Source organism: Pan paniscus, chromosome 8 (genome assembly GCF_029289425.2).
Source record: "Pan paniscus chromosome 8, NHGRI_mPanPan1-v2.0_pri, whole genome shotgun sequence".
In the NCBI taxonomy this organism is placed as follows: Eukaryota; Metazoa; Chordata; class Mammalia; order Primates; family Hominidae; genus Pan; species Pan paniscus.
In genome coordinates, this window is record NC_073257.2 from 139,020,110 (window position 1) to 139,043,004 (window position 22,895).

General features: G+C 43.6%; 2 protein-coding genes across 10 annotated transcripts in view; one reads left to right on the forward strand and one right to left on the reverse strand.

The window, feature by feature from the left end:
• The window catches only part of DOCK1 (dedicator of cytokinesis 1), a 561,485-nt gene that overhangs the window by 249,499 nt on the left and 289,091 nt on the right, over positions 1-22,895 (forward strand). The gene's annotated exons all lie outside the window — the stretch shown is intronic.
• The window catches only part of INSYN2A (inhibitory synaptic factor 2A), a 60,630-nt gene that overhangs the window by 13,645 nt on the left and 24,090 nt on the right, over positions 1-22,895 (reverse strand). For 3 of the 4 annotated variants that reach the window (XM_034931702.3, XM_063607575.1, XM_063607574.1), the window contains one exon: positions 4,764-4,835. The exons of the other annotated variant lie outside the window; for it this stretch is intronic. In XM_034931702.3, coding sequence (XP_034787593.1) covers positions 4,764-4,835 — 72 coding nt within the window. The remainder of the gene's footprint in view (positions 1-4,763; positions 4,836-22,895) is intronic. 4 annotated transcript variants of the gene reach the window in all.

Here is a 22,895-nt window from a genome sequence, read left to right on the forward strand (position 1 = left end):
GACTCTCCACACTTTTACCCTTCTGTGCAGTCTCTTGAAACCCATAGTTACATCCCTTGCATAATTGTAAAAAGCAGCTCCTGGGATTTCAGATCTGGGAGGGACCTTGATGATCCCTTAGTGCAACCCCAGAGGACCTGGAGACTGAACAGACACCCCACCCAAGAGAGAGGGCAGAAGCTCAGCCCTAACCTTGCAGGTATGCAGCAGGCTCTCACGGGCTGATGTTTCTCACCTTTCGCTTGTCGTACTGGTGGTTTTCCCCCCCCTTGAAATTGCATCAAGACCGTTTGTCCTTTTGATGCTTTTCCCTAGTCCTCTATATTTCCATGACAGAATTATTTTTTATAGAGAAATATGTACCGCCTCCCATGGTAAAGGTACCCATTTATTACAGGCCTGTGGTGCTAAAGCCCCAGGCAGCCAGGTCTTGAACACAGTATCCTTTTCATCTCCCTGGGCCAGGCATTACTGGAAACACGGTGGATAGCTATGCTGCTCGGAGAGGGTAATTGGGTTTCGAGTGAAAAGCGGTGTTTAAATGCAAGACAGGCAGGGTCAAATTCATTGCCCTCCAGGGCTTTTGGCCTTCCAGAAAGCAAGGTATGACAAATTACAATGTGTGAACACTGGCAGCTGTGATGGCCCCACGTGTTCTCAAGCCTCTGGGACAACCACAGTCATGTGACATTTTAAGATTTATTTTGAAATTCCTTTAAGCTACCCAGTCCCGGGGTGTTCCAGGCATCCCATGGTGCATATGGAGAAGTGGGTTGTAATGGTGGTGTAGGGACTCGCAGGAAAGTTCCTGAACTCCCGGATTCAGGTCCTTGCAACTAAGAGCCAGGCTTTGATCTGACAGCAAGGACTGTAACCTGAGCTATACTTTCCCCTGCTGCTGGAATTGTGTTTCTACAGATTCATATGCAGGAGTTCAAGGAGGACTTGGCGGTAAGTTTGCATGGGAGAACAAGACATGGGTGTAGATTTGTAAAGCCTTTGAAATTTGGAGACACCCTCTGGCTCACTTGGAGTCTGTACTTCCGAGATGCTGTGGCCACCCATGTACACTGCTACTGAGTCACCTGTATAGGTGACTCCTCCTGCCCAAGGGACTCACTGGGTTCTGAACACTTTTCTACCGAAGAAACTTCTATTCTTAAGCTTCTGACATTTGGGGGTGACTCACAGGACTGACCGCAAGCTGCGAGGTCATCCAGCTCAATCCCCATTGCTCACCCTCCCCTTTCTCTTTGCTCAGTGGGACCCTGAGGGAAGTGACCTGTCCCTGTGTATCAGCAACTCTCAGCCACCAGGGCAGAATCACACAGACCAGTGCTTGGTAGTCAGATAGGATTACATAAGCCCTCTTAGCTGATGTGCTAGATTAACCACATGGCCCTGTCCTTTCACGACATAAGTGGTGCACCCATGATGCTGGGACCCTTAACTAACTGGCTTCTCTGTCTTTGTCCTGTGACTCTCTGTCCTTACTTCTCAAGGTTCATGCTTACCGAGAGGATGCTAGATTTGTTCTGGACCTGTTTATACAATTAGTACTCACTACTGAAATGATGTGATTATTGAATGTCATGCAAACCACTGAGGCATGAGAAGATAGTCATTGCTGTGGATTCAGTGCTTTGGAAAGAGTGGGGTACCACAAAATATTCAATGAAAAAGGTAGAGACAGGCCAAGTATGGATTCAGAAGGATTCTGATCTCAGATTCTGCCACAGGACTTTGCTCCACTCGAAAGACAGGAAAATTGGTGTGGCTCATGGCAGATCATTTGGAACTGTAGTGGGGGTGCCACATTCAAAGAAAACGTCTGGGCCTCACCTCTAAAGGCTGCCCTAACTTGTAATCATTCAAATGGGAGATTTCAATTCATGCGATTCAAATTAAAATAACATGTTTAAGTTAGGTACATGTCAATTTTTTATGATTTCCCCATTGATTGATTTTTCAATTAATGGACCAGAAGTGAACTTCCACTCCCTTTATCATCTCTTCCTGCAGACCTCAGAAAACTCTCATCCAACATAATAACCACCTTAAGAGTAATCGTTAAACTTTAATTATTTCCATTATAACATGATAGGGAGTTTAGGAAGCAGCATTTGATGAGCTATGTTCCACTTGGTAGTCACAGTGCAGTCTTTATTTGAATACTAGTTCATTTCTTGAGTTTCATACTAGTTCATTTCATTGACAGGACTCAATGAAATAAAGACTTTGGGAGGCAGCAGGAGTCCAGCCGAAATATTACTCTGCAGACTGTCCTGGGACCAAAAGCCTTCCAGTGTAACTTCTGTTTGTAGCAGAAGTCTGGCTGTTGTAGGGATGTTTTGTCATTGTGACCACTCCAAAGGGAGTGATTTTAAAAATCAGGAAAGAAAGATCTAAAACTCCACTCTTCCTCAAACACTACCTCTTCTAGAATGCTTCTCCCATTTATAAGGGGGTGACAGTCGGGTCTGCAGGCTACCGAGGGCCACATCTCTATTCAGTTTCTGAAGATGCCACCAAAATCACCCGTCTGTAAAATCACATCTGCAGTAAAAGTTCTCGATGAGTAGTCATGCATTTTCCCTGTTCGTATGAGATAACCAGAGCGATCGCAGTGCCTCCCCCTCTACCTAGTGAGTCTTCCTAAGTCTTGGCAAATTCCTGTGGTGCTTGGTCACTCGCAGTTCTTGTAGCAAGTGGACCGGTGGCTGATGTATTGGGATTCATGTAGAGTGATGTTTGAGCCAGTTCAAAACAGTGACCACTCGAGTAATTCCTGAAAGGACAGATTTCTGTCCTTCAGAGACTTATTCAGTCACTTTTAATATCACTTTTTATAGGAGTGAATTCTGGATTTAGAGCTAAGTTCATTTAAATTATTTCAGTTACGTTAAACAGTGTATATATATATATATATGTATTTTTTTTTTTGGATCACCCACAGAATATTACGTAGGTTTAGGCTGAACAGCTCATTCTCTGAACCTACCCTGGATGTCTTGACTCACTGTTGCTTGGTTGCGTTAAAGACGGTATGAGCTTTAGCTTCCAAACTAACAGAAGCTGAACTCTGAGTATATGCCGGGTCATCTACACTCTGCACTTCCTAACGTACTGATGTTAATGGAGGGTAATTTTATGTCAGTGTTATAACCCTTTGTTGTTGATTCAAAATTCTCTTTTGCAAGATGAGTGGAGTGAAAAGTTTCCCATTAAGCAAACTTCTCTGATCTGTTGCTATCATTGAGTTTCTAATTTGGAGGAATTGTTGAAGAAAAGACCTGCATGGATGCCTCATTTTAACCTCCTCATTGGCAATTGCCAAGAACAGTCAGCAGCTTGGCGTGCCATGCCAGGCTGCTGCAGGGGCCCCTCCTCCCTTCCTGCTGCCAGGAGGCCTTACCAGCTTGTGTGTGCCTCTTACAACACTCTGAGGTGGGGGTGGTTTCAGTAAGGTAGGCTTTCTCAACCTCAGCACTATTGACATTTGGGACTGGATAGCTCTTGGTTGTGGGGGTTGCCCTGTGCAGGCAGCATAGGATGTCAGCAGCATTCCTGGCCTCTACCTGCTGCATAACCGGCAGCAGCTCCTCAGTTGTGGCAACTGAAAACGTCTCCTTCCAGACTTTGCAAATGGCCCATTGGTTCAGAACCTCTGAGGTTAAGGAATGTGCTGATGTGGCCTTCGGTGCCTATCTCTACCTGTGGTTTCTTCTGCCTCCTCCCAGACAAGGTCTCCAGGTGACCCAGCTTTGCTTTTGCTTTTAAGGAACCTGGGCCCTGTCTGGGATGCTCTGTCTGGATTGGAGGCATGGACGGCCAGATCTAGGCTTTCCCTTGGGAGAGAACCCTGATGGGTCCAAGATTGTGTAGCCTCAAGCCTCTTTGCTCTCCCCATGTCTCTGTTCTTAATGCAGAGGACAGTAACTTTGAATGACTTTTTAGAGGGTTTTTTGGTTTGATAATTGTTTTTTGATAATTTGGTGGATCACTAAAATTATTCTCCAGTCTAAACTTGAGAAAAAGAACTTACTCATAACATTTCTCACCGCTTTTATATTTTGTTTGTGAAAAATTACATTTGCAAAAAGAAAAGAAAAAAGGATAGCCATCCTTCTGAAGGTTTTGACTGTATCTTAAAATCCTAAATTACTGATGCAAGCCAAACACAGCTTCTTCCTGTTGGGAGTTTCTGCTGTATTCTTGTTGATGTCAGTCATATAAACAAACTTCAAATTAAAAACCACAAGGAACAGCTGTAGGGGCTCTGGAGCGGGGATTCTGCCCGGAGACAGGCAGGCAGCACAATCCTCGAGAGTTCCCAGGAAATGAAATTCCACATTTGGTGTGAGCAGCCCAGGTCTTTCCATGGTATTCCTAGCACATACGGTGTGCTTTCAAGCCTTTGATCTATACCCTCTGAAGGGCCTATGTTTTACAGCCTTTCCAGAACACACAGCCCAGGGCTCACACCTATCGATTCCAAGGGAGCAAGCCATCAAACTTATACCAATTCTTGAAACCACTAAGATACATTTGCAAGATAAATGGGTTCAAGCTCTCCTACATCCCACGGTTCTATACTTGGGGTAGGGTATTTAGAGGTAGCTTACAATTACAGTCAAGTAAGGTCCTTCACTTTTTGTCTGATAGAATCATCCCAGCATGGCCCCAGATCGTTCTTGCATTTGTGGGTAAACATCATTTGTCACTCATAATAAGAAAGTGGGAAGAGGAGAATGTTAACATACCTATAGATAATACATGCACTGTTCCTGCATGTGTCACAATTAGCTGTGTCTTGCCCCGTCCGATATGAAAGCCTACAAGATAAGAACAGGAGAGCATTACAAGCGGTGGCTGGGGGTCACTGGCTTTATAGAGCAGATGCCTCAAATCAGATGCCTTCCCAATGCCAAGCTCATCATGGTCATGGAAATTGATTAATGCATGTTTCCCAGTTTGCTCCTGTCTCTGCTTTCGTTGTACAAAACCAATGCAACACCTACAGCTAAGATGATATTTAAATTAAATTTAGAAGTGAACGTAAGCTCCTGGATGAAGTAAATAATATGATTTTGTTATAAGCACAGGGAATGTGGGATGTTTCAATGCAGATTTATGGTGTTTTAAAGAAACTTTGAGGAAAAACCAACCACATACACATATGCTGACTCCATGGCTTATGTTTGCTCTACCCCGCCTGTCCTGCTACAACTGGGACTGGCAAAGTGCGGCCTGCAGGCCAAATCCCGCCGGGGCCTGGTTTTGTCCAGCAAACTAAGAATGGATTTTACATTTTTAAGCGCTTGAAAAAAAAATTGAAAGCATATAATATTTGTGACACATGGAAATGATCCGAAATTCAAATTTCAGTGTCCATGAATAAAGTTTTTACTTTCGACAATAAAATGGTGAAAATTTTTATGAAAATACCTATTTCTAGTATCCTCAATTTTGCCTCTTGGTCTGCAAATCCCTGAACATTTACTCTCTGGCTCTTTAGAGAAGAAAATGCCAAGCCTTATGTTAGAATGTCTTACTCCCATTGCCATAACTTCTGAGTTACTTTCCCTGGCTTTATTCTCTGGTCAGTTCTGTCAGACCCCTGAGGCCGGGCAGATTTTGGCCTTTGTAGGGGAGGTTGCTAATTCTCCCCCCTAATTAAAAAATTAACAATAATGACCTTGGGGTCTTTCTGTAGTATATTGTTGAAGGTTGTGTCAACATAAAGGGTTGATGATGAGAATTTTCTGGACCAGGCTGGAGTTGCCTTGGCTGTTTCTTGGTCCAGCCACCTAGGAACAGCTGGGGAGTGTTTTGTGCCTTCACAGTTTCTCCTATTTTATCCAGCCTTTCCTCTCTGACATTTTTAACATGCAGATGTGTATTTTCTGGATATTATTTTGTGTCCAGGCACAGACATGATAACCGGAATGTTAAATTTGTGGCAGGAGAAAAGCTCCCATCTGAATTAGCTTATAAACACTCTGGGGGCAAATTTCCATGTACAGAGCTACTCACCAGAGTAACAGTGTGCACAGAAGGTCTTCTGTCAACATTGCTAGTCAGTACTTTTTATCCCCTTTGCTATGTAAACTTCTCTGCATCATGGGTTTTAAATTGAAAATAACTTTCGTTTTCCTCATTATATTTTTTGTTACATCAACATTTGACAAAAGGATTGTCTGCTACATGCCGTGATTGTCTCAGTGGGTTTGCAAAACTCAGACGTGACCTCATGGTTCTGTGCAGTTTGTTGATCAAGTGACCATATTCTGCTCCAAAGTGTTGCCAGGCACTTTCTGTGATTCATCATATTTCAGCCGGAATTGGAATTACAGTATGGCTGTCTCTATCGTCTTTCCATCATCACCTCCCACATTAGGTGCCTTTGGAACCCCACAGCAGGCCATTCCATTCTCCCGTTGGCTTTGTCAGGAGAGAGGGGGATGAACAGCCTGTGCCTTATCCCCTCCCCTTGTTCCTCACCAGACACGGTGATTTTTTAGTCCTTACCCCTTTCCTCCTCATGGCAAGCCCCAAGAATGCATTCCTCCTGCACCTTCCCACCTGGCTCCAGATTTGTCCACCCTATGGCAAGGCTCTTCCACATCATGACATCACCCTTTTCCCTTCTCTCTTGCCCTATATAGACTTACAGCCTTTCTCCATCAGCTAATTCTACTGGAGCTCGGCTCTAAGCTCAGTGCTGACCAAGGTCATTTTGCACAGTGAAGTCAGTGCCATCCTTGAGCTCAGGTGCTGGCAATGGCACGGTCCACGCTGAATGTCTTGTTAAACTGTTGGCTTGGGTGGCAGATGAGGTACTGCTCTACTATTGTGTTGTGCTAGTGGGTATAAGCCAGCAGTCAGGAGAAAGTACCTAGTACTTGTCTATATGTGCTAGTCATATCCAAATTTTAGGTTCTTACAGTGGGCAAAACCAGGGATATTTACAGTTTTCTGAAGGCACTCTTTTTGTGCTCATAGGAAAGTGTGAATTCTAAGCTTATAGAACCTTCCTGCCCTAAACCTCAGGGGAAATGTCTATCAAGCCTCATCAACATCAACACCCCTTCCTTGCCCAGTGTCCAAGTTTCCCAGTGCCTCACTTGCATTAGAGCCCTAAGCCTTCTAATTATGCTAGCCCCACTTACAGAGGAGCATACAGTCACACTTCAAGTCCAGGATCTCATTATTCTTAGGCCCCAGGCTTCTGATGCTCCCTGTCACCTTGCTTGTACGCTGGGGCTGGTGTTCTGCACCACATGTAATTGGCAGCTTGGGATAGGCAATGAACCTGACAATGAGAGGACAAAGGCTTCAGGCACCTGAAATGTACAAGAGGAATCTTCCAGGACCTTGGAGTACTTCAGTAAGAAATTGCTTTTCTGAATCTTTTCTTCTCTTTTCTTTTCTCTTTTTCTTCTTCTTTTTTTTTTTTTTTTTTTTTTGAGACCGAGTTTTGCTCTTGTTGCCCAGGCTGGAGTGCAATGGGCACAATCTGGGCTCACCACAACCTCCGCCTCCTGGGTTCAAGCGATTCTCCTGCCTCAGCCTACCGAGTAGCTGGGATTACAGGCATACGCCACCACGCCCGGCTAATTTTGTATTTTTAGTAGAGACGGGGTTTCTCTATGTTGGTCAGGCTGGTCTTGAACTCCCAACCTCAAGTGATCTTCCCGCCTCGGCCTCCCAAAGTGTTGGGATTACAGGCGTGCATCACCATGCCTGGCCCGAGAGATTGCTCTTCTAAAGCCCTTCCTGAAAAGACTTTACTGCAGTCACTTTGTAGAAAGCACATATTCCAATAGTTATTAAGTACATACTAAGTGTGAAACATTTTTCTGGCTCTACAGGAGACATTTGCGAATAAGATGCAGTCCTTGTCCTCACAAAGCTCACGGTGGCGTGGGAGTGGCAGAAGGGCAACATAAATGCATAAATGAGCGAACGGTTAATTTTTGATACTGCTGAGTGTTAAGGAAGTGTTGTGAAGCAGTATTTTGGTCTAGAATGAACTCTAAGGAGGTGACATTTTTAGTGAGACCTGGATGGTAATGAAAAAGCAGTCAGTCATCTGTTGGTCCAGGGTTGGATGTTGCAAACACAAAGACCATCACGAGTTAACATCCTGCAGTGGGAATGATGTTCCTCTGTTTGCAAGTCAGAAAAAAAGGCCAGTGCTGCTGGAATAGATGCAGCAGGTGAGAGTGGGGAGAGATGAGGACATGTGTATAAAATGAGAGGCCCTTTGGGCATTATTTTAAATTGAATGGGAAGCCACTATAGTTTTTCTTATAGGTGGTTGCATGACATGGAAACACTTCTTGACTTTTACTCTCAATCCTCTCCTTCTATAACATCATTTTCACTCAATTTTCTTTCTCTTGCTTCTTTTATTTACAACCCAGCCCAGTTCACCAATTCCTGAGAAAATGGCATGGTTTGCTGACGTTTGTTGGTAAGAACCAAAGGAGTCATTATGTTTTCTTTGGAGACATATCTGTGGTCATTCTTTTTTTAGCTAGTTGAAAACAGTGGGTGGTCTGTCAATTTCTAAATATATGTATGTTTCTCCCATGTGTGAGAATTATTTTTAGGACTTCATTACCATGAAGGTGAGGTTTTGTTTAAGTTTTGTTTAGGATCTTCCTTTTGTTTAAAGGAATCAATTGTTTGGAGTCCATGAATGTCAGCAGGAGATTAATTTGTGAATAAAATTTAAAGTGTTGACCCTGTCATGTGGTTAATTCACAGGCGGCTGCCAGCAGCTGATGTCAATCAGGGTATGCCTGCTAAAATTTTATTAAGCACGAGAGTGTTCTCAATAGAGGGCTTAAAACTATGTAATCCATTGTGCTTATTGCTTTGATAATCCATCTAATTGTCCTTGAAGCTTCCAAGCTGTAGAGTTTGGCTTCACTGATAATTTTATGGTCACATTAATAATTGGGCTGCAGCATCTGAATATGTTCTCCAAATAGAGATGAAACAGATAAGTTATTTCTACAGGACAGGGAACACAGAGTGCTGTTATGGAATTTCCCTATTTTTTCCTTCTCAACTTGGAAACACATCAGAAAACAGTACTTTGAATGATTCTCTATATTGCCATTGCCATAAGGAAGAACAGCCTAAAAACTTTAAACTGCTAGAGCAGATTCTTCTCCAGTGACAGTAGGGCTGGAGATCTTTTGTAGATTAGAAGTTTAGAGAGGAGAAAGCTTAGGTTATTGATGTAAAACCTGCCGTGGAAGAACATTTGGATCACAAATTCTAAATTTTCTGTCTTGCAGATTAATTGCTACCTTTGTAAAGCACTCTTCCCTTTTGCTTTGAGGAGCCTGTATTATATATACTTAGGCTTGTAACTCCATGCGTGATACAATACCTGGTACCTTCTGGGCGTTCAGTTAATGTTGATGTAGCCAAGTCATAGAGTCCATATTTGTATTTTCATAAGTCCAGAATAACACATTTATCTATTTAAAGAATTCTAACTGAGTGTGGACAAAAACCCTGACAAGTATAAATTGTGAAAAGTTCTAGTCTTCATTTTTCTCCCCATATGAACTCCTTTGGGTGCTAATGATAAGCATGTTCATTGTAAATATGGATTTTGTGGCATTCACTATGTATCGTCCCATGGCAGTTAGTTGTAAGTATTCTCTCACCAATGCATATAGCTTGGAAAACATCTCATTCAGCACCAGGGACAGTGTTAAAAGTCCAAGGAGCTCTCTTTTTTTGGTGCTTTTGTTTTCTGTTCTGTTGACCCTCTAGCCTCCCATCCTTCTAGAACTGGGTTTTATCCCAGGGACCAATTTGGGGACCCTGGACCTCTCCTTGCTTGATGCCTTTTGAACACTCCTTGGTCAAGGTAGGCTTGCCTGTTAGAGGAGCCTGGACATGAACTGTTAATAGGGAAGCTATAAGAACATAGACTCTGCGACAGTGCATGAAAGAGAAGGTGATGCTCTGTTAGAAACAGAAGGGATCTGGACGAGCCAATTTTACAAGGTGGTTTTTGTGGAGTCCAGTTTTTGAGTCATTTACATTTCTGTTTTGTAGTGAACCACCTTTCTTCACAGGACTTTGCTCTACTTTAAAGAAAGGAAAATAAACTTGGCTTACAGAACACAGCGTGGAGCTCTAGTCAGGGCTACCTCTCTGTAATGGCCTGGACCTCTCAGGTTTAGCTCAGCATGCAGTTCCCCAGTTTCTCTAGCTACCTTATACCTTTATAATAATCGGCTCTAATTCTTCAGTTGTTACTATCAGGAATTCCTGAATGTATAAATACATATATATACTTGTATACTTACAAGTATATAACATACCTGAATTTTTTTGTGTGTAAATACACACACATACATACCTTTGTAAATTTATTTTAAAAAGTAGTGACAATTCGGGGCATGCAGGTCTTCAGTTAATCCTTTTTGGACCAATAGCAAAAGAGGGAATATATGCACCTTTGTATATTTATTTTAAAAACTGGTGACAATTTGGTGTATACTTGTTTTCAGTTATTCCTTTTACGGACCATTGGCAAAAGAGGGCATCACGGGTAGACATTTGAAAAGAAACAAAGAAGGGCAGGCCCATGGCAGAGCTGGTGCTGCAGTTTTCGTGACACCACTGCAGGAATGATAAAGGAGGAGGGTGGCTGCCGGCCTCAGCCTGAGAGCCGCACCATGGCCACGTCCTGGGCGGCAGGGACTCCGAGGAGCAGGGCACAGGAGGGCTGGACGGCATCTGCTCTTTCATGCTGACACCACAGGGAGATCTAAGTCAGCAGGGCCCTGGGTGTTAGGAGAGGGTGTTGAGAAATGTCAGAGAAAGGTCACTGCAAGCTTTCTTCCCGGCCACATATCCAAGCTCTGCTTAGTGTCTCCGAGACCTTGAAGATGGGGCCTGAGAGGCAGGACTAACAACTCTGAGGCAATCATAACAAAACATGAATTGTTTGGTTAAAAGGTCAGGAAAGAAAAAAAAAAAAAGTCTCTCACTGTGCTGTCATTAGAAGCAAAGACTGAGAAAGTGACAAGCATCTCCTAGAGGAATGGTTAGCAAGTGGAAACTAATTTTACAGTACCTAATAGTAATTACAGTACTAGTATTGGGTTATTGGATTGATGCAAATTTGCTGTTTTTACTGCCATAGTCCCACAACACTGTTTCCTTCATAAGATCTTAAATTCTCAATGGAAAATTCTCTTCTCACATTCCTGGGTGACTGGATGGGGCATTTGTGTGTGCCTGGTCTGGTTGCAGAGTTCAGCAGCATGCTGTGGGCCCCTCCCTGGAAGATGTGTTCAGTACACAGTGCAGGGGAGGGCAAGTGACCCAGTTGTTGATTTGCTGCTCTTTTAAATGACTTGTTAATTTTCAGCAAGTTCAGAGCTTCTAGCATGTCAGGGAGCAGCACGTTGGATAATGCTGAAATCAAAGCATGACCTTCTAAGTGTGGTCTTCAAAATGTTCATTACATAGGGTATGGCAATTGTCACACTGAATCAATTCAGAGGCTGTATCCTAGGTTTACCTGTATGGACCTTAGCTAGAGATGGTGGTTGTTGCAGATATAAAAAAGGCATGGTCTCTGCTCTCAAAGAAAATGTTTTTGCCGTTAATTTATTCTCTTAAGTTTGATCTCTCTTGTTCTTTCAGTTTTCTTACTGGATGCAACAACTGTTTTTTTCTTCTGCATTCTTACCCAGGTTTGTGCACTAGCTGTCTCTTCTCGATAACTAAGCCATCATTTATGTCAGCATCTTGAAGGGCTTTTTCACTTAATAGTCTCAAAGTGACATTAATTAGAGGCATAAAATGATACCACCACTATTGCTGGGAGAAATTAAGTTTCAAAAAGTAGTAAAGGCACTGTTTTCAGTGATTCCCTCCTATGTTTGAGAGACACTCTGAGCAGTAGATTTGGCTTGTTTCTGAATCTAAGGTCTCACCAGGAGTTTGCCAGATTATGCCCTGGACATGTACTTATTTTAGATGTCAGCTGTTTACAGCTAAAGTGGATTTAGACTTCACCATATACTCATGGAAACGCAAGTACATTATCTTAGCATTTGAGCTGTTAAATGCTAGAATTCGAGGGAACAGCCAATTTATGGTTGCTAAAAGAATATGAAGTTGATTTTCGTAACCAACTCCCAAGATCACCCCTTCATCAGTCAAAGGCGGTACTGGCTTTTGGTGATGGTTTGTCTGTTCCCTTTTTCCCAGTAGCTGGTAGGACCCATCTGTCAGCCAGCATCCAACTTGCTAAAGTTAGGCTGAGCAGTTATGAGATCCTTGCTGGCCTTGGATCTCCAAGTACACAAAGTAAGTTGTTAGTGGTAAAAACTGAAGTTGCAATTTGAAGAGCACAAATTGTGACCCTCCATACTGGCAAGGCTGTTTGGAGTACTGCCTCTGTTCTCCCCTGCTTTTGGGATGTCGAACAGGGGTGAGTGTTGACACCTCTCCAGCTGCCCGGCTGCCACCTTTTGAGAGTTCTGCTGGAGCAGCTGTTCTTTACGGACCCTTTGGCTGGCTCTCCCCCACTTTCCTCGCCTCTGCTCCATTTCCTCTGCCAGAACACCTGTCTTGCCATGTTGTCATGGCAGCCTAATCTTTCTTTGTTCGCCAGTCACAGAGGAGATGGCAAGAAAGATCTGTGGGTACATGGAAGGATGAATGAAGGAACAAATGAAAAATATAATTGAGAAGGTGTCTTTGTCTCAGATCTATGGGGGTTGGATTGACCCCTGTTCCAGAGAAACTTAGCAGCTTTTTCCTGACAGTTAAGTAAAACTCTGGAAAACTGTCTCCCATGTTTTCTGCTCAGGACGTTGATGATGGGACAAGCACTGTCTGTGGTAGAGTTACTTTAATATAACCACCACTCATGGGTTTCGAGAACGTTAATGCGATTTGATATTGTCTGATTGGTTTCTCTTTTCTCCAGCTCTTTCGCCTGCAGATATATGTCAGGTGGTAAAGCTGATCCCATTAGCTCTCAGTATTCTCCATTTGTCTAGAATGTCTTTCTGGGGAAGGGCAAATACTTCTTTTTCAGACACCCGTGTAATCTCCCTGAATATGAACATGCATTTTCTATAGTGTTTCTTGTATACAGTTGTGTCCCAATTGATTACTTTAAGGGAGATCTATTTTTGTCATCCCATGTGAGAACTTGGAAGTAATATATCTCTAAGAACATGATAGTTAGATCTGATAGCATTCTAATGCTGAATCTCCATATAGAATAAAGGATTTTGAGGGCTACCCTGACAACCTCAACACAAATTACTTAGCAATGATGTTTGGAGCACAGCTCATTCAGAAGTTGAGGCGGGTCTGTCTTCATCCCATTTCTCTTTACCTTACTTTTTTTCCATGGTAGGGCAAAGTTCTCAGAATCACACACAGCCCATTCCCCTAAAGCCAGGAATCGAGATTTAAACCCTGGAAGGATCACCTGTACATGTAAACTCCATGTGGTCTCATTTAACATGTCAGGATAATTTTCAACAAGCCTAGTTATTTCTACTTAGTGTTCTAATCATAGACCTTAACGGACTTTGCTACAAAGGAGCCGACATAACGAGCCGGCCTCCCCAGGCCTGCCAGTCCCAGTTCATCTGGGGCTTGCTGTGCGTCAGCACTGTTCATGGCCTGTGCTGGGGAACAGTTGCTTGGAAGAATAAAACACAGGTCTCGCCCCCAGACACTTCAAATCCAGAAGACCTTTGTTTCCAAAATGAAGGAATTCTTGATGGGTTAAGGAAGCAGAGTCACATAACCCTGAACAGTAGCACTCCTTCCATGGGACTGTTCTAACCCGCATGCAAACCTGCATCCTTGGTCCGGGCCCGGCTTCTCTCTTCCCTCCCGGGCAGCACAGCACATCCTTAGTGCAGCACTCCCAGCACCTTGTTTGTGGCTCTCTTGCAGACCATGCCACTGTGGAATCTGATGATCAGATGCACTTTCTCTGTCCTATGGGACTGGGCATTTTGCTGGCTGGGAACATGTCTTTGTTCCTCTTCACAATCCTAGCTGATAGCTTGGTGACTTCTGCAGATCGGGGCTTGAGGTGCATCAGCAATGCCTGGTCCTTTCATGCCCAGTGAAAGTCAGTTTCCTTCCCACCTCTCCCTCCCTCCCTGCTTGAGACTTCTCCACCACATTTATCGCCATGGAGTATAACAGGAGCTGTAGCTGTTTTGCTTTCCCTGTCTCCCTCCACGAGAAGGTCAACACAATGTGGGCAGAGGTTTTTGTCTGTTCCCGGGCGGGCGAACTTTCAGTGCCCACCTCAGGGCCAGAAGTAGAGTAGATGACCGAGAAATATTTTTTGAATAATGCTTGAGTGAATGAATGAATGAGTGAATGAATGAGGAGTCTGTGTGAGTGCCCTTTTGGGTAAACTGATAACATGCCCTTTTGCTTCTGAAAAGGAAAATAGGACTCTCACAATTTTGTGATGCGTCTGTCTAAATAGTATTCATATCAGCCCATTTTAAATTTCCTCAAACAAGTAGAAAAAAGATCAGTCGTCTTCTGCTTCCGACACCCAGTTTTGAAAATAAATAGCTTGGTCTTGCACCTAAACCAGGCCCACTTCCGTGTCTGGATAAAGGCTTCTTCTTTTTTTTTTTTTTTTTTTTTGCCCTGAAGCAATCCCGGTGGATGTGTCCCAGGAAGAAACACCCTTAATGAGCGCAGTGGCTTTCTTTCGATGGTGTGGACAAATTAACTTTTATTGGCCTCGCAGCTCCCCAGATGTGGTGACACTATAATTCTGGGGAGGCTCTGGCTGTTAGGGAAGCTTTTAATGCTTGTTTTCATTATCAAGAATTAAAGGGTAACAATGCTGGTGGATCGTGGCAAAGCATCACAGTTAGCAGGGAGATTCCAACCTGCGTGGCATCCCAGGGGACGCAGGGGTCAGCCGGGCTCCCTCTCCTCTCTTTCTCCCTTGGCCCTTTGTCTCCCCTGTCATTTGCCTCCTTTTTTTTTTTTTTTTTTTTTTTTTGAGACAGAGTCCTGCTCTGTCACCCAGGCTGGAGTGCAGAGGTGCGATCTGGGCTCACTGCAAACTCCACCTCCCAGGTTCAAGTGATTCTCCTCCCTCAGCCTCTTGAGCAGCTGAGATTACAGGTGCCCGCCACCACACCCCACTAATTTTTGTATTTTTAGTAGACACGGGATTTCACCATGTTGGCCAGGCTGGTCTCAAACTCCTGACCTCAGGTGATCCACCCGCCTCGGCCTCCCAGAGTGTTGGGATTACAGGCGTGAGCCGCTGCGCCCGGCCCTGCCTCCTTGTTTTTGTTGCTCCTCTCTGTAGCCCTGTCCCAGCAACTTGTATGCTTCCTTTTTCACAGAGCCATCATGCATGAGGAAGAAAATGGAATGCATCAGTATTTTATAGACACTATTATTGTCAGAAATACATGCAGATTTGGACAGGGACAGATACAGAGATGAACACTATTATTAAGGCAGGACTTTTTATTTTTTAGCTTTAGTGCCTTTTAATCATATTTTCATAATATAAAATCATAACATAAATATCAGGAAAGCTAGTAATTATTATTTTGTGTGTGGACTGCCAGGCTATATTATAAACAGGGCAAAGCTTCCATTTTCCTTCCTTCATTCATGCAGTCAGGGAAATACTAAGTTGCAAAATGATGACAATGATACAAACAAGTCATTTGGCCCAGAAGGCACCAGAAGCAGCTATTAATAAGGAAAACAACTTTTTCCAGCTGAGGCCGAGTTGATTAACTTATTTTCCTGGAGGAGAGATAAAGCTTAAGCTATAATTTATTGAAAATTAATGAAAATGAATTTTGGTGGCACTGGCTATCAAACTAGAATGAAAATAAGAATGTGAGTATACTGTATTAAACCAAATTTTCCTTCAGGACTCCCATATTTCTTCAGCTCTTGTACTGTCACAGAGGTTTGAATTTGAAAGCATTAATGTTGTCAGTTTTTGCCAGTGGTTCTGATGGTAAATATCCACAGAGTCTTTTATCTTTAATTTCTTTTGATGTGTGTTTTTAGATCAAGCTTGGTTAGCAATTTTTAATGAGAACTTATACATCTTGGAGCTTTAGTGCTTTGTTTCAAAAGCCTGACCTTGCATTTGCTTTTTAAACAAATGTCTCAGAGCTCTTGTTGCCAAAGACTAAAATCTTGAAATTTTGGTGTGATCATTTGTAAATTTCTTGATGTCCAGTTATGAGACTTTTCTAGGGGGATAGCCTAGTGCTGTAACCAATGACATACTGATAGAAAAAACTTCACTGCCTTTTTGGTTGAAGGATGCTCATTGTTAGATCATTTTTTCCCCCAGGATCTCAATTTTCATGAATGTTCTTTCCAGCCTATCTTTAAGGTTTATTTTTATATTGCATTGCAAACAATGCAGTATCAAATGTTTGTTGTTCACATGGATCTGGACATCAATATGAGGAAGGAAGAGCCAGACAGGCATGTGATGGTCCTCTGAAGGACCACTGATATTACAAATGGCCTGTGAGCTGGGTTCTCAGGCAGGTTCCTCAAGGAGAGACGTTGCATCCTGGCACCCAGATCCCTGGACTTAAAGATCAATGGCCTTGATTTGTCTGAAATTACTTCACAGAGAGGATTCCTGTTAATGATTACAGATCCTTCCCAATACACTTTATTTATGGGACCCTCTCAATGGGGGGATCTCTGCTGTCTCTAGCACCGGAAAGATGCTTTCTCCAGAAGATGAATTGGCATGAACCCTACCAGGCCTGGGAGGGTAGGAGCTTCTGTAGCCTTTTCAAGTAAAAAGGAAAATCCAGACTTGCATTAGCAAAAACATTAAAAAATTTTAAAAATGCCTGCATTTTCTTATTTATTTATTTATTTTCTGAGATGGAGTCTCACTCTGTAGAGCAGGCTGGAGTGCAGGGGCACAATCTCGGCTCACTGCAAGCTCTGCCTCCTGGGCTCACTCCATTCTCCTGCCTCAGCCTCCCAAGTAGCTGGGACTACAGGTGCCTGCCACCACGCCCAGCTAATTTTTTTTATTTTTAGTAGACACAGGGTTTCACCGTGTTAGGCAGGATGGTTTCGATCTCCTGACCTTGTGATCCACCCACCTCGGCCTCCCAAAGTGCTGGGATTACAGGCGTGAGCCACCGCGCCCGGCCCAAAAAAATGCCTGCATTTTCATTAGTTCATGTTGGTTCCCCATTTTCAGGGGAGAGAGAAGATGAGTGGGCCGGTCCGACAGCCCAGATGTGAATTCTGGCATTAACATGTCTTACCAGCTTTTTGACCTTGGAGAAGGTACTGAGCATATCCAAGCTCTAGCTTCCTCATGGAGGGCATTCCCACCTTGGATTGTTACTCTAAAGATTAAAGAAGATAATACCAAATGGCTGGCACATTGTAGGTGCCCAAAATAGGTGACCTCTGTAGGTCGTCTGTGTGGGGATTCTCATTTCACTAGAACGCTCCCTCAGCTCCAGTGGGAAATAGAGCTCAAACCATTTTTGCATAGCTTAGCAGGAATTGCATGGAGTTTAAAAAATTATTTGAAAATTAGAACTTGCACTTCATTTTTTTTTAAATCCAAATTCTCGGACACAAATCCATAAATTCCATAAATGTTCATGCCATGCCTTGAATTGCTCATTTTATCTGCAAATGGGCTGTCTGGATTGCCTAGTGGCTCAGTGGTGAGGCTTTTATTCACCTACCAACTTAAAAGGCTGAGGAGGTATTTGAAATCTATTTTGGCATTCTGCACAGGAAGATTATTTAAATTACATTTTCATGTATGTGTGATACCTACATGATGCCCAAAGCAAGAATTTGAAATGTGTTTTATATTCTTACAAATATATTTTGCTTTATTTTTCATATTAGAGATGGAAAGCCTTATTATTTTTTAAGAACTTAAAAGTAGTGTTTACAAAGTTATATAAATATAAGCTATAAAAAAGGCTTGCTGTGACCCTGTGAATTAAATGAAGAAAATGATAGAAAGAATATGAAATGTGCTTCCCATTTCAAAATCTCAAAGAAATGATAACTTATATTTGGGGTTTCGAACTTGAATATTCTATTGCAAATAAATAAAAGCCATTAGTTTCAACAGAAAAAGAAAAGAAAATGGCTTCCCTGAAAACAATTCAAAGGATTGCAACCTTGCAGGACAGAGACCAACTCTAGCATTTGTAGTACTGGGAGAGATAAGGAATTGATGAAGTGTCAAGAGGAAAAAGAAAACAGAACAGTGGGATCATTGCACACTTTTATTGATGGAGATCTGCAGCGAGGTTCCCCCCACCCGAAACTTTTATGAGTATTATAAGGCAGTGGCTGAAATTGTGATGTTCTCAGACATCTCTATAGAATATGTTCTTGGAGCAGAAAGGAGCCTCTAGGGCCTCTCCTCTCATTTGGACCATGTTCCTTTCATATCAAAAAATGTAGCTCAGAGGCTAGGCCAGGATGAACTAGAACAAAATCCAGGTCTCCTGACGCTACATCAGCTCCCCTGCCTGTGACACCAAATGAACTGGTCCTGTCCTTTTCTCTGGAAACCATCAAGACAAAGCTTCATGTCTCCATTTAGTGATCCTCACCACCACCCCCCATCCCCAAAATACACCACCCTGTAAAATAAAGCAAGAAAATCTCTTCCCTGTGTTCAAGCTCCTCCCCTGGCTTCACCTCCCTGAATCTTAGCACTTGGAGGGTTGCTTCCCAGTAGCAAAGTAACCTCGAAGGGAGTAACTTACTGAGTGCAAACATAGCCTGAGGACTGAGACCCTCTTTGTCCATAATTCATTTCATCTCCAAGAGAAGCCCAAGAGGCAGGTATTCTCAGCTGTCTGTTACAGAGAAAAGCTGAGGTCCAGAGGGGTTAATAAGCCTGTGCACGCAGGTCAGGAGAGGGAAGGTCAGCATCTCAGGACCTGCAGAGTGGAGAGCCTGGTCACCCCACCCTATCCCTCTCCTGAATCTCACTCTGGAAAAATGGAAGAACCAAGTGCATGGGAGGCTGACCTCAGCCAGCTGGCTGGAATGATTTAAAATGTTTTGGGTTATGATAAATGTGGAGAGAGACATCGAAACTGATTTATCAAGAATATTAGAAAATGAAGTGCTGACATTTCCATGCCATTCAAATAGGGAGTGCTAAGGCACAGGAGAGCATTTGGCAGCAACAACCTTTTTGCTTCTGATCTCGGCTCAGCGCTGCTTTCTCTCTGCTGCTCACAATGCCCTGCTTTTCTGTGATGCATCTGGCCAGAGCCAGGGAACACGGCACTCAGTATTCCAGAGAAGAGCCACAAGATCGTTTTCAGGACTGCAGAGGCTGTTGAGAGACTGTCTAATGTCACCCACCTCCTCTCCTCAAAATTGGGCCATTCTCAGCTAACCAGGTGGAAGACTTTGATCTCTATTAAGTGGGTAGGTTTTGGCAAGAACAACCTAATCATCCTGCTAGAGAGTGCACAGCCAAATTGGGATGGGATCACCTCACTGTGCCCAGCTTTCCCCTTGGCTCTTGGAGGGGTGAGCCTGGGAAGCCAGGAAATCAGACTCTAAGCCCACACCTTCGTGATTCCTCAGCGTTTATGCACAGCTGCTGCAGCGGTGCACAATTTTCCATGTGGGTTCTTTCTGCTCTGTAACTTAAATAGTCCCCTTATGCTTCCTCTGTAATTGTGATGCAGTATTTATTCTGTTTGGGCATTGGTAATTAGAGCAAATTCAGAGATTTCTTATCCCCTGACAGGTCTCTCTGATTCTGAGTGATTTGTCAATATGAGGACATAAGATACAGCAAGTATATCATTTCTACCCATCTAGCATCAATATCTAGGTTAACGCAAGTCACATCACACAAACATGTTCTGTGATGGCTTTTTATTCCTGCTGCTGGGAGAATGAGACCTTTTTCATGTTTCCAAGAGATGCTGTCATATACATTATACATACATATTAGGTATATGTGTATCATACACACACAGAGTTCCAAAGCAGGACCCCAGGTTGTATGGGCTGATGAACAATTAAGCGTATATTTGAACAGCCTGAATGCCGATGAACTGTGAACCCCTCAAAGGCTGGGCCCGAATTCCTTTGACTCTCACATCCCCTCATTGCCTGGCACAGTGTCCATCACTTCAGTGATGTTTGGCAGAAACCTTCTAAATGTGTGAATGAATGATAGGCCGGTGTGCTTGGCAGTCACACACCTTGGACTGCCTGCACCCATATTCTGGCCTGAACATTTTTAGCTGTATGAATATGGTCACTGTATTTACAAACCATATATCAGGAGTCCATAACCTATGGCCTGTGGCCCAAATCTGGCTACCACCTGTTTTTGTAAATAAAGTTTTATTGGAACACAAGTATGCCCATTCATACAGATTCTCTGTGGGTGCTTTCAGGATACAATGGCAGAGTTGAATCATTGTGACAAAGACTGGCTGTCAATATGTATTTACTATTTGGCCCTTTGCAGAAAAGTTTGCTGACCTCTGCCATGTAGGAGCTGACCCTGAGCCCCTGCAGTAAACACAGATGTCCATGAGACTAAGTCCTTACCTCTTAAGTATGTGTATGTGCACATGACCTTCCATTACTTGTTGGCTATTCATTGTTTTTGGTAAAGTTGAGCAAACCTTGGTACAGGATACCACACTTCGTCTGTATTAACTCGTTCCATCCCTCAGCTCTTTCTTCCTCTCTCCCTTGTCTTGAACACCACTGTAAGCGGCACCCTCACAGAGCCCCTGAACTCAGGGGGTTCCTTTAGCTTCTTTTTTTACCACTGTGTGCCCGAGACTTGGGAGAGCTGGCCTCACACCACCAAGAAACCACCCTTTCTCAATGAGGATGAACAGAACCCCTGCTGACAGGGAACTGCCCCCATGATGGGGTGGCAGGGATGACGGGAGGTGATAAATGACTGGGTTTGCCACCCTTCCTGCAAGGTACTAGACTCTTTGGGTTGGTGTGTTACTTAGGATTTTCTGTTTTTAATCATACTCTTGCCTTTGCTCTGAATTAGCAAAGTCACAAAGCCCCGAAGCCTCAGGGTCTTATCACTACCTGCTGGTCATGTTTAAGGGCCTGGGGTCCTCTTGCTGTCTCCCCCTACCCCAAGCCTGCAGGTAACACCCAGCAAATGCTGAGGGAGGCCTGGCCCGTAGAAGAATCTGCTTCACTCTGTGCAGTGACAGATTCTGATCATGTGCTTGATATCCTCAAGTAAAGCTTCTCGCGATCATTTCTGGTCTTCTCCAAATAGCAGAGTATCATTAGGCTGTCACCAGCCAATGGACACTTCAAGAGACTAAATGTTTGGCGTAGGAAATCTAAGAGGCAAAGAGCGCTGTCGGGGTTGCCACACTGTAGTTGCTGGTGAGTTTACCCAACGAGCCACCAAGACCTACACCCCATTGGTCTGAGGATCTCCTGCCCAGGAATCCCATAGCTGCTACAGGGAATTAGCACTGTTCTAATAATTGATTGGGTTTTTACATCCACTGTCCCATTTGCCTTGTTCTTAGCCTTCAATGACTCCCATTAGTGACTTATTTAGGTAGCCTGTGTGACCCTGAACTTCCCCAGAAGACACAAGCATAATACTAAGAGCTCTGAAATAAGCAGGATAATTCTTGGCATTCATGCAAGCCCGCACTGCATAAAGCAGAGTGATTTTAGTGAATTGCTCCAGTGTTTTACAAGGGACTAAAAGGCGTGATTTTGCATACTTTTTGCACATCTAACCTACTTGCAGAATTCATCCCACTGAAATGCTCGTAACAGGATATGTCCTTTATTCAGTGCCAACTGTGTGCTGGTTATAAGTGGGAGCTTTGTAGATACCGTATTTCAGTGTCTACCACCCCTAGTTGATTTCAGACAAAATTGAAGCTCACAGAGGTTAACCTGTCTCAGCCACAAACATTCTCTGCCGAAGCCATTTGGAAATCTACATAAGCAAATGAAAATAATGAAGGAGAGTCTCTTACGAAAAATAATTTGGAAGCTACCGAGAGCGGTTGTAGCCAGTGACACAGAAATTCCTGCACAGGTTAAGAACTACAGGGAAGCACTTGCCTGACAAACTCAATAGTGAAAAGAAGTCCTATTAAAGAGATTTTACAATAAACATGTTCTAAGAAACATACATTGCCCAGGGCCATCAGCGGGATTCAAAGAGTACTGGCTTCCCAAGGAGCAGGCCCATGGCCCCATTGGGCCAGGTCAGACCTTAAGTATAGTGTGGAAATGTGGGGGCAAGATTTGTCACTTGCAGGTCAAACTCATGGGCTCCGAGGTGCCTGCCCTCACTAGGACTCTTCTGAATGCAGATGAAATTCTGTTGGAAGCCCCTGTATGCTTTATTGGGGTGGCAAGTGGGGAGAGGAACTGACTTTCCCCAGCTTCAAGAGTGTTCTCCAGCTCCTGATTTGTAGGCTTTAGAATATTTTCCAAGAAAAGTTCCATTGATTTTTATTTTTTTGAGATGGAGTCTCGCTCTGTTGCCCAGGCTGGAGTGCAGTGGCGTGATCTTGGCCCACTGCAACCTCCACCTCCCGGGTTCAAGCAGTTCTCCTGCCTCAGCCTCTGGAGGAGCTAGGATTACAGGTGCCTGCCACCACGCCCGACTAATGTTTGTATTTTTTAGTAGAGACGGGATTTCACCATGTTGGCCAGACTGGTCTCAAACTCCTGACCTCAAGTGATCCACTCGCCTTGGCCTCCCAAAGTGCTGGGATTACAGGCATGATCCACCATGCCCGGCCTCCATTCATATTTTAACTTGGTCATTGAGTTCATTGTCCTAT